The sequence below is a fragment of the Mobula birostris genome, chromosome 18, assembly GCF_030028105.1.
Source record: "Mobula birostris isolate sMobBir1 chromosome 18, sMobBir1.hap1, whole genome shotgun sequence".
Classification (NCBI taxonomy): Eukaryota; Metazoa; Chordata; class Chondrichthyes; order Myliobatiformes; family Myliobatidae; genus Mobula; species Mobula birostris.
This window is the reverse complement of record NC_092387.1, coordinates 50391001-50403185: the sequence shown is the minus strand read 5'-3', so window position 1 is coordinate 50403185 and position 12185 is coordinate 50391001. Positions and strand designations below refer to the sequence as shown.

Sequence of the window (12185 nt, the reverse complement as noted above, 5' to 3'; positions counted from 1 at the left end):
GAGAAATATGAGAGGGGTCCATTGATCACAGTAAAAGGAAAGCCAAGTTTCCTAAAACAGGAGGACATTTCAAATGTTCTGGAAGGGAAGGTCTCATCTTGAGAGCATATATGGCAGAGATGGAGAAACAGGGGAAAAGAGATAGAGTGGGAAGAGGTGTTGTCTAGGTACCTGTGGGAATCAGCAGGTTTATAGTAAATATCAGTGGGCAGTTTGTCTCCTGAGATTGAGACAGAAAATTTCAGAAAAGTGTCAGAAATAGTCCACGAGTTTGAGGATGGGGTGAAAGTAATGAAGGTGATAAAATTGATGTTTCATACAGTCAGGAAGCAATGCAGTTGTCAGTATAGTAATTCCACATATTGAATTGTAGGTCCTACTTCTGTCAGTATTTTGGTTTGTTTTTCAGATGTTACTTTATTTTAGAGTTGACCAGGCTTTAGTATTCAATTCCAGTTACGTTTCCTGCATTCAAAATAATTAGCCTCTTCGTAATAAATATAGAGTCTTTGTCTCTTATTTCACAATCTCCTTATTTCATTCCCATCACTTCTTCTGGCCTCTATGCATCTAACTTTGAGCCTCAACTCATGAATATTTTCTACTTCTCAAGGGGCCATACCTGAACTGAATTTTGAGTAGCCTTACATTGGTTTCTAGGGAATGCAGGGATTTAGTCTGAGCCTGTCCTTGTGCTGATTGACATCGAGTTGGCTTTGTGACCTTAGGAAGCCTGGGGACTTGCAGAGTGGAAAATAAAAGAGTAGCTGTTGTTTTATGATTGAAGGAGCTTTCATGGACACGTTTATATGGAACAAAAAATTTCACGTCATATGTCAGTGATGATAGACCTGATTATGATTCTGAAATATGGTTGGGTGGATGGACCAGGTTTTTGCTGTATCTGAAGTATGATTCCTTGATGCTGTCACTGGCTGGCAAAGCTAGGTATGTTTCATTACCTGGCACTACTGGAAGAGCATGAAAGGTTATTTAAAATGAGGATACCTGAATTACTTGGAACGAGCTGCCAGTGGAACTGGTGGATGAAGATTCGATTTCAACATTTAAGAGAAATTTAGATATGTACATGGATGGGGAGGGGGTATAAAGGGCTGTGGTCTGGGTGTGGGTCAGTGGGACTAGGCAGAATAATAGTTTGGTATGGACTAATTGGCTGAGGGTCTAGTTTCTGTGCTGTAGTGTTCTATGACTCTTTGACCTAATGTCTTTGATGCTGTTCTGATTTGTCGTAAAGCTTAAAAACTTGCATGTATACAGCACCTTTTAAGTCTCTGCAAAGTACTCAAAGCAGCTTTTACAGTGATTACTTTGAACTATAGTTGTGTAAGACAATCTGTTCTACTGTTTCTCTTCTATGTGTCCTTCCTGTCCTGGTCTCTCTCCTCACTCCTTGGCAGTGGTTATATGATAGAAATCATGCAAATTTTGAAAAAATTGGTAGGGGAAGGGTTGATATTTAACAGAATGAGGCACTTTTCATGACACCTATTTTGAATATTTTGAGTAAGATTAAATTGCCTTGAATGTGTATCCTAAAAGCTATTGCTTTTAGGATCCCCTAAAGGAACAGCAGCATCATTTTCTGCAGCATGACTTTAACAGGCAAAATAGATTCTATAACTGTATTGCTGAAAGTCAAGCCATAACCCTGTGAGAGGAGATGCCATTCAACTAGCGGTCCAGTCTCTAATAAAACAGGATCAGAAGTAGGGATGCTTCTTCATTTGTATCTAATATAAATATATGTTAATTATGCTTTAATTTTATTAATAGAGGAATAATCACTCTAATCTCACTGCACATCTCGGGAGGCTGAATGTCCTCTTCATATTGTAATTAATATTTTTCCATCCACCCCTCCCAATCCCCACCCCCAGGTAATGTTCATGTATATAGTAATGGGCGAATGCGTTACACGTACCACAGACCCGAGCGACGAGAACAGCATGGTGATGTGAGTATATAGAACTGTAGAATGATGCAGCCACTCATCTTTTTGTGCCTGTGAGAGCTGTTCACACAGTCCCATGCCATGCCATTGAAATATAGCTTTAAATCCCATTTTCATCCTATCTCCTTAGGCAGATTTTGACCCCACCACTACTTCTGAGTGCCAACAATTCTCTGCATAAACAGGATTATACTTCTTGCCTCTCTCTTCATTCTTTTAAATTCATGCCCACATTAGCTCCCTGACCAATGCTTTTATGTTTGAACTCATAATTTTAAATAGCTGTATTGTCCCCAGAATTTGTTTACTGTGTGTTGCCTTGGAATTTGATTAAACGCCAGACATAGATGTTTTTGTCTGTAGTCTTTGGACCACTATTCAGGAAAGACTGGCTATTAAGTTAAGGCAATGAAATCCCACATTATGCAACCTATATGTATCATTGCATCCTTTTCCTGGCTCTTTTCCTCCCTCCGTAGAGAGGCAAATCCCCCATTCAATTTAGGAGAGACAAAGTGGGCTATTTACTCTGAGTCCAGAAGGTGATGAAGCAGACTGCACTACATCACCATATGCCATCATCTCCATCAGCTCTGTGTATTTAAAATTTAAAGGACTTAACTACAATTTTCATATAAATATTCTGTATCAGAAATAATAAGGCAGAAGCTAAGTTATAACTTGTAGATGACAATTATACTTCTCACCTGTCATGTGGTAAAGCTGTTTCTGATATTTGGCATGTATTGCCATTGTAAGGATTATTGACTTGCAATTACAATCCTTCTAGAATATTTTCAATTTTTCAATTATCAAACAAGTTCCTACCTTACTTGGCAGTGATGAGTAACTTTTGCATTTACCAGCAGCGTTTAACAATGTTCTGACCTAAATGATGGACAGAATTAAATGGTTTGCCTAAAAGGGGATTCCGTTTGTTGTGGATTTAGGTGAACAGAGCATGTGTCAAAATGCATTTGTTTAATGTGATCTGTACTTTTATTTCTTAAAAAGCCTTTGACTGCACTTCATTGCTTTGTTTTTACACTGTACATGGAGATCTATTATTGGGCTTAAGAATCTGCATTTCCCAACCTGGTGCCACCAATAAAATACCATAAGGACTATGGTGGCTTAAGTAGATACCCCAGCTGCACTACCATGTCCTCAAAACGATGAGCAACCTGTGTTCAGTGACCCATCCCCTGGGTGGATAATACCCATATAAATATGATCTAATCGGAGAGGTGTTGGGTCACCAAATGAGTAATGCTGTACAATGGTAGTACACTTATCTACATATTGCAAAGTCTGGGTTTTAATTATTAAGGTGTAGGTAAATCTCACAACAGCATTCCCTCTTGACTGGATGTTTCTTGGCAGTATGGTCATGGACAAGCAGTTAGAGTTATTGAACAAATAACCCAGTGGCCCAGACTAACAATTTGGAGACCAAGTTGGTTTTGGGAACAGAATTTGGATGATATTGGAGAAAACAACAACCAGATTTAATAATGATGTCCATAGAAACCACTGAATTACCTTAAAATCCCATTACCGATGTTGTCAGAGGGGAGAAGTTTGCCATTCTTACCCACTCGAGACCTGCCCCAAATAGTTGATTCTTAAATAGCATCGTAAATGGTGGTAGACCACATAGTTCAGTTAGAGGCAATAAATGCTAGTCTTAAACAAGATGTTCAGATCCTGAAACGTGAATTTTAGAAGAATCTACACACATTACAGGAATTATGGTTTTATTTGTTTCCTTTAATTATTTCACTCATGCTCTTTTTTGAAAAAAAACAGTACTTGGCATGAGCTACATATGAATCTAGTCCCACACAGATGTGTTTGACTCTTAACCACCCTCAGGAAGAGGAACAGTTCAGTGAGCCACTCAGTCATATCAAACTCACTTAGTAATTCCAATAATTGTTTGTCTCCACAGTGACTTCCATATCCTGACAAATGAATAAAATAAATTATGTTGGGGTTCCAGTTGGAACTGCCAGAATACTATATATTCAGCAGCCATTTTATTAAGTAAGCTTGTACACTAATGCAAATATCTAATCAGCCAATCATGTGGCAGCAACTCAAGGCATAAAAGTAGGAGGTTCAGTTGTTGTTCAGACTAAACATCAGAATGGGGAAGAAATGTGGTCCAAGTGACTTTGACCATGGAATGATTGTTGGTGCCAGATGGGGTGATTTGAGTATCTCAGAATTGCTGAACTCCTGGGATTTTCACGCACAGCAGTCACTGGAGTTTACAAAGAAATCTGTGAAAATCAACAACCATCCAGTGAGCAGCAAAAATGCCTTGTTAGTGAGAGATGACAGACTGGTTCAAGCTGACAGGAAGGCAGCTGTAACCCAAATAACCACATGTTACAGCAGTGGTGTGCAGAACCCAGGCTGCGCTCCTGTGCCTATATAAGTGGCCTCTGAGTATATGTTATTAGGAATGTTCCAAGCAATTACCATGGGTAGTAAAAGGAGAAAATATTATATATGCTCAGTAAGTCAAGCACCATTCATTGAAACAGAGATTTAACATTTCATGCGGCCAAACTTTTGATAGATTTCTGGATACCATGTGGAAACACTGCGGTGCAGACTTTACATACAACATTTATTACTATATAAATGCCACAAAATCGATTCAATTGTAATTTTGTTTATTTTTTTCCAGGGTGGGTTGGCACTTTTTGTGCAATTAATGCCGATCTTAATCCTGGTCATTGTTTCTGTGATCAGTCAAATGATGGTGTCAAGCCCGCCATACAGTCTGAGCCACAGACCGTAAGTAAATCCTGAGTTCATGTCATGGGGTTGTATCTGGATAAGAGTGTATAAACTACCATTTTAAAAAAACATGTTACTCCCGTGTAACATAAATTGTACATATTTTTTAAAAAACAGAGCACAATTAGAACAAAAAAAGCAAAGTTTACCATAGTATAAAGTGATCAAAGTGGCCATATGCTACTTTGAAAGTTTTAATTAAATTGTGAAAACGAATGATATTTAACAGTCCTTGTGATCAATATTAATGGGAAGGAGACTGTGAAAGGAGAACAAGCTATTTAAAATGGAGCAGAAAAATCTCCTCATGACCACCCTTGCATCTGGCAACAATGGCAAGTGGATGAATGACTTGAATGTTTCAGCTTGTCAAATGCGCCCAGTTGGGTTCTTAGACCCCTTCCCCCACCCAAAGCAGACTTTGCTTTTGATTTCCTGCATCCTTACAGGAAGATTGACTAATTCCACCCAACAAAATAGGTTCGATTAAAAAATGTCTTCTCTCTCTGCTCCTTTTAAGCCACATTATAAAGTTCTACTGAGGTATGCACATAACTACCAGCAGGATATTCCAATTAATGGTAGGCTAAAGTGAGTTCACACCCACTGATGCCCAAATTTATTGGGACTGAGTGGAGATGATATAAAAGATGTCCAACATACCTTCATAAACTACTGTACATACTGTAAGTCCTGATGAAGGGTCTCAGCCCAAAATATAGACTGTTTATTCCTTCCCATAGATACTGCCTGACCTTCTGAGTTCATGCAGCATTTTTTGAGGGTGTTCTCTGGATTTCGAGCATCTGCAGAATCTCTTGTGTTTCCAATCATAAAATGCAATTGCTTATCATAAATCTTGAGATGGACATCAAATTCTCAAAAGGAGATTGCAAACAAAAAAGCACAAAGAAGAAGAACCTCGACTATACTTTTTTCCATAGATGCTGCCTGGCCTGTTGAGTTCTTCCAGCAGTTTTTGTGTGTGGCTCAGATTTCCAGCATCTGCAGATTTTCCCTTGTTTGTGAAAAGAAGAAAATGTTGTAATCACCAATCCAAATGAGAACATTTGTATGTACTGTGACCTGTTAGTAGTAATAACACTTTGACATCTATAAAAGTATTCTAATCTCAAGATATTGTTTGTTTCCAGGTCTGTTGGTCACATTTACAGACGGAAAACAGAAGTATTGGGAGTGAGTTATTTTGTGACAGATAAGTTTGCAGAAGAATATACAGGACAGAACTTGAAGCTGGTGGAACGGAACGTAGAAGAGGACTTCATTGCAAACTTGCGGAATAACTGCTGGAAGGAGAAACAACAGAGTGAGTAACAGTGGAGGTAGATGGGATAAGAGGAGTGATAGGGGAGTTCAACTTTAGGATGGGAGGAGGGTGGAGAGAAGAAGGTGCAGGGAAGGTGTACCAAGCAAGGATGATGTTTTAGAGCTCGTGGCTGGGATTATTTCTCCTGAGTCGGGCCATTAATGCTTCAAGATGTGTCAGAACCACTCCAGTGTTTGGAACTGCCTAATTCAGGGTGATGTCATACTTTAGTTGAAAGGTTAAATGGAGGTGAACATCTTATATTCTGCATGGGTAGCTTTTAATCCAGGGTTGTGAACATTGGACACCTACTGGCCTTTATCCCACACCATGTTGTACTGCTTTATATAGGCAATCTTTCCTCTCCCCTTTCTGCCTCATGTAGGGTCTTGACCCGAAACATTGACACCCTGAGTTTTTCTCAGCATTATAGTTTTTGTTCCAGGTTCCAAATCTGCAGTTTCTTTGTCTAAATGAAGGTTACATTTACCAGTTTTGATAGACAATAAAATTTCCATATCACTATTTAAAGAGCTATAACTTGTTCCACAGGTTTGACTTGTACTTCTCTTGTAATCAAGGCCACACCAACTGTTGGGCACCTTTGTTGTAGCAACTACATTCCTGCAATTAATCCTGAGCAATACACACAAAATGCTGGAGGGACTCAGCAGGTCAATGTTTTAGGCCGAGACCCTTCTTCAGGTCTGGAAACAAAGAGGGAAGATGCCAAAATAAAAAGGTGGGGGGAGGGGAAGGAGGATTAGTTAGAAGGTGGTAGATGAAGCCAGGTAGATAGGAAAAGTAAAGAGCAGGAGAAGAAGGAATTTGATAGGAGAGGAGTGTGGACCGTGGGAGAAAGGGTAGAGGAAGGGCACCAGGGGGAGGTGATAGGCAAGTGAGGAGAAGAGGTAAGAGGCCAGGGTGGGGAATAGGAGAAGAGGTAAGAGGCCAGGGTGGGGAATAGAAGAAGAGGGAAGGGGGAGGGAACAAATAAATTACCAGAAGGAGAAATCGCTACTCTTGCCATCAGGTTGGAGGTTACCGAGACTCCACCCTGAGAGTGGCCTCATGTTGCAAAAGAAGAGGTCATGGGAATGGGGATAGGAATTAAAATGGTTGGCCACCAGGAAATACCACTTTTGGCAGATTGAGTGGAGGTACTCGACAAAGAGTCCCCCATTTTACGTCGGTCTCACTAATGTAGAGGAGGCCTCATTGGGAGTGCTGGATATAATAGACAACCCCAACAGATTCGCAGATGAAATGTTGCCTCGCCTTGGGGCCCTGAATGGAGGTAGGTGAGGAAATGAATTGGCAGTTGTAGCATTTCTGCCACTTGCAGAAATATGTGCCAGGGGAGAGATTAGAAGGGAGGGGCAAATGGACAAGGGAATCATGGAGGAGCAATCCCTGCAGAAAGCAGAGAGTAGTGGATAGGTAAAGATGTGTTTAGTTGTAGGTTCTTCTTGTTGAAGGTGGTAGAAGTTGCAGAGAATAGTGTTTTGGATGTGGAGGCTCATGGGGTGGCAGGTGAGGACAAGAGGAGCTCTAACCCTGTAGGCAGTGGGAAGATGGAGTGAGTGCAGGTGTCTGGGAAATGGAGGAGATGCAGGTGTGGACAGCATCATTGGTGCAGGAAGGGAACCTCCATTTTTTGAAGTAAGAGGACATTTCTGATGTCCTGGAAAGGAAGACCTTATCCTGGAAACAGATGCAGTGGAGGCAAAGGAACTGAGAAAAAAGAATAGCATTTTTACAGGTGACAGGGTGGGAAGAGATATGGTCAAGATAGCCATGGGGATCATTAGGTTTATAAAAGACAGTTTGTCTCCACAGGTGGAGAGATGTCAGAAATGAACCAAATAAGTATAAGGTCAGGGTGTAGGTTAGAGGCAAAATTGATGAAATTGATGAGCTCAGCATAGGTGCATGAAGCAGCACCAATGCAGTTGTCAGTGTAGCACAGGAAGTTCATGGTCTCTAAAGCCCTGATGAGGCCACACTCAGGCTGGAGGAGTGACACCTTATATTCCATATGGGTAGACTCCAACCTGATAGCATGAACATTGATTTCTTGAACTTCCAGAAATTGCCCCCTCCTCTCCTCAAGCATTCCCTGTTCCTGCTTCCCTCTCTCACCTTATCTCCTTACTTGCCCATCACCTCCCTGTGGTGCTCCTCCTCCTAACCTTTCTTCCATGGTTTTCTGTCCTCTCCTATCAGATTCCTCCTTCTTCAGCCCTTTATCTCTTTCACCAATCAATTTCCCAGCTTTTTACTTCACCCCTCCCCCTCTCCCTGTTCACCTATCACCTGCCACCTTGTACTTCTTTCTCCCCGCCCCAGCTTCTCCCCATCTTTTCCAGTCCTGAAGGACGGTCTCGGCCCGAAATGTCAACTGTGTACTCTTTTCCATAGATGCTGTCTGGTCTGCTGAGTTCCTCCATCATTTTGTGTATATAGCACAGGAAATGTTGGGGAGCATTACCAGTAAAGGCTTGGAACATGGACTGTTCTACGTAGCCAATGAAAAGACAGGCTTAGCTGGGGCCATTGGCCTAGTTCTGCCAGATGGAGATGGGTGGTGGTAGAGGGGAACTGGTTGGATCTTTTGTTGAAAAGGAAGCAGAGAGCTTTAAGGCTTTCTTGTTGGAGGATAGAAGTGTATAGGAACCAGACATCCATGGAGAAAATGAGGTGGTCAGGGCCAGAGAGTTGAAAGTTGTTGTTGAGATTGATAGCATGTGAAGTGCCACGGATGTAGGTGGGAAGGGTCTAAACCAATAGAATGGAGACAGTGAGTTCTGTGGGGCAGGAGCAGGCAGAGACAATAGGCCTACCTAGACCATCAGGTTTGTGGATGTTGGGTAGAAGTTGGAAATGAGCAGTTTGGTTTAAGGAAATTGAGTTTGGTGGCAGTGGATGGGAGTTCTCCAGAGTTGATGAGGTTAATGTTGGTGTTGGAGACAATTTCTGATGGTCCTGAGTGGGGTCCTTTTCAAGGGGTAAGTAAGAAGAGGTGTGTGAGAGTTGCCTTCTGGCCTCGGCGAGATAGAAGCTAGTTCAACTGCAACAGCGCCCCCTTTGTTTGCAGGTTTTATGGTGAGGTTGTGGTTGGGATCCCCTCTCTGTGATCTTTGCACTTAATCCTGTTTATTTGCCATTCTTGTACAATCAGTTAATTTTAATACTGATCCATCTTTGGCATAGTAGTCCCATGTATTTCAGATCTTTTTCTTGTACACCATTCTACATGGTGCATGTAAAGGCATCCTCAGTAAACCAAGGTCACCATGTTATGTGTTCAAGATGCTCTTCTGCAAATCACATGGTTATTTGAGTTACTGAAGCCTTCTTGTCAGCTTGAACCAGTCAGGCTATTCTCCTCTAACCTCTCTCATTATCAAGGCATTTTCGCCTACGGGTCTACTGATCTCTTTTTTTTTTGTTTTTCACACAATTCTCTGTAAATTCCAGAGACTGTTGTGCATGAAAATCCCAGGAGATCAGCAGTTTCTGAAATACTCAAAGCAGCCCGCCTGGCACCAACAATCATTCCACAGTCAAAGTCACTTAGATTTGATTTCTTCCCCATTCTGATGTTTGGTCTGAAGAACAACCGAACCTCCTGACCATGTCAGCATGCTTTTATGCAGTGAACTGCTGCCACATGGTCGGCTGATTAGCTATTTGTATTAATGAGCAGGCGTACTTGATAAAGTGGCTTCTGAATATATGTAATTTCAGCACCTTTTTATGATCTCAATATATAGATAGAAGTATATTTATAGTTCCCAATTTATAATGGATTACAAAAATAGATATTCTCTCTCGACTAAGTTTATTTCTTTTTCTACAGAAGAGGGATTACTGTATCGTGCACGGTACTTTGGAGATGTAGAACTTTATCAGAAAGCCCAGAAAATGAGCACACCGAGCTGTACCAGACTTTCAGAAGTTCAGGCTTCTCTACCCGGATAGGACAGCCTGCTCCAGGAATAACCAGAGACCAGGTATGTCCAGTAGACTCCATAATTCATTTACTGTCATTCCTTTTATCTAGGTGAAGTATCTGACATACAGAGGAAAAAAGATTAGCACACTGAAAAGCCTCCAAGCCAAGTCACTGAGGAGGTTACTCAGAACAGAAACAGAAAATGCTGGAAGCAGTCAATGGGTCAAGCAACAAATGTGGGAAAACTTTTCCTTTCCACTAATGATGCTTGACCTGCTGGAGTAATTCCAACATTTGCTAAGTTTGTTTTAGATTTCGAGAGTCTGTAGTTTTTGTCTCCTGTTACTGAATCACCCTGGTCTGAAACTGAGTATCTGCCCTTCCCATTTAGAAACGTACTGGTAAATCATAGATCAGGCAGTCTGTTGCTGTTCAAGACTCCATTGTTACTGAGCTCCATCTGCAAATTAACCAACTTCAATTTGGAAACACTCTGTTGCCAAAGGCAAACAGCTTCTATTTCCTTTTAAGTTATACGTTCTTTGCCAGCTGTGTAAAGATTGGATCAAAATATTGTAACTTGCGATAGGCATTTTGTGCCCATCCGTGATTATAGAAGCACTGGTAGAATAAAGAAGTGGTGTCTTCAACAAAAATATTTAAAGGAAAGAAATGAAAGAACAGTTTTTTATGCAAAGGATATAGTTGATCTAGATTTGTTGGACAAATACTGTTATATTTTTAAATTATTTATTTTCCTTTTTTGTCTTCTCACTTAATTTAGCGATAGACGATTACTAAAAAAATATCTTTGAAATTTGTCTTAAGACTGGATTTTGATTAGCCAGCATCAGTGCTGAAAATACTCACAGCCTATGAGCACCCTCCTTCTGAACTTTTTCATGAACTGGATCAAAAGCCCCTGAGGTCTCTTGGGCAGCACCCTGCTGTGTAAGCTACAATACACTGGATTCAGTCAGAGACTGAGACAACTGAAAGGAGAGACAACATGACGCATGAACCAAGTTTGTACATGTGCACTAGTCACTTCTAATGGAACAAATAAACAAATGTGTTAAATTAATGATTTGGGAATTATTTATAGTTGTATATACATTGTACTTTATGCAGGGGCTGAAATCAGTTGTAACTTATTTTGCTCTTCTATAGAAATAAATCTGTACTGTGACAAATACCTTTGTCTCTGCATTCATTTGCTCACAATTGTGGCCACTTAGTCCTTTGAGCCTGTTGTATGATTCTGATTGTATTTTACCTTCATTATCCAGCTTAGTTCCATAACCCTAAATATTATTACCTAACAAAAGATATATCGATCTTTGTTCTGAAAATTTTAAATTTTCCTTTTAGTTTCAACAGGTTTTGAAGGATGTTAATTTCAGCTTTCCAATTCTGGTTGCGTGTTTCCTTTACATTATTTTTGAACAAATTGGTTCAAATTTGGTTACGCTTTCTCTTCATCGGAAATATTTTTTATTCAAAGGAATAAAGTTTAACTTTCAAAATAAATTTATTATCTAAGTATGTACAGTACATGTCACCTTATACTACTCTGAGATTCATTTTCTTGCGAGCATTCGCAGTAGAATAAAGAAATACAATGAAATCGATGAAAAGCTACACACAGAGAAGGACTGACAGACATCCCACTTCTCCCAGAAGTTCCGGGAGTCTCCCGCATATTGATAGTGGCTTCCTGATGTCCACAAATTATATACAATATCCCAGAAATCAATTTTTTTTGAGAGAGGGAGAGCGCCATGACAGAGTGTTCCAAAAAAAGAAAATATAAAACGTATGTCATCCCTGACTACACTAAAGTGTACCCCTGCCTAATAGGGGTAAAAAATAATGACAGTGTTGCTCGCTGCACTGTTTGCAACAGTGACTTTTCTATTGCCCATGGAGGGTTAAGACCGTAAAAGATATGTTGAGGTGAGTTTAACAGGTGTCATTCATTCATTAGCATAGCTAACGTTATTTAAACTAGCTGGCTAGCTACTAAGGAGCTACTCTATTGCAGACATCCCACCTCTCCTGGAAATTGATGGTGCTACCTCCCTGAAATGAGTTTTTGCAGGGTGGGATGTCTG

The 12185-nt window shown here is 40.5% G+C and overlaps 1 protein-coding gene across 2 annotated transcripts in view; it reads left to right on the top strand.

Annotated features, from left to right (window-relative positions):
• The window catches only part of dnajb12a (DnaJ heat shock protein family (Hsp40) member B12a), a 47274-nt gene extending 36010 nt beyond the window's left edge, over positions 1–11264 (top strand). The window contains exons 5-9 of one of the 2 annotated variants that reach the window (XM_072282649.1): positions 1902–1978; positions 4674–4783; positions 5941–6113; positions 9976–10129; positions 10900–11264. In XM_072282649.1, the coding sequence (XP_072138750.1) occupies positions 1902–1978; positions 4674–4783; positions 5941–6113; positions 9976–10097 (482 nt within the window). In that variant the 3' untranslated portion in view covers positions 10098–10129; positions 10900–11264. Of the gene's footprint in view, positions 1–1901; positions 1979–4673; positions 4784–5940; positions 6114–9975; positions 10130–10855 lie in introns of both variants that reach the window. The other variant, XM_072282647.1, reaches the window with a different exon arrangement.
• Positions 11265–12185: the final 921 nt, after the last annotated feature.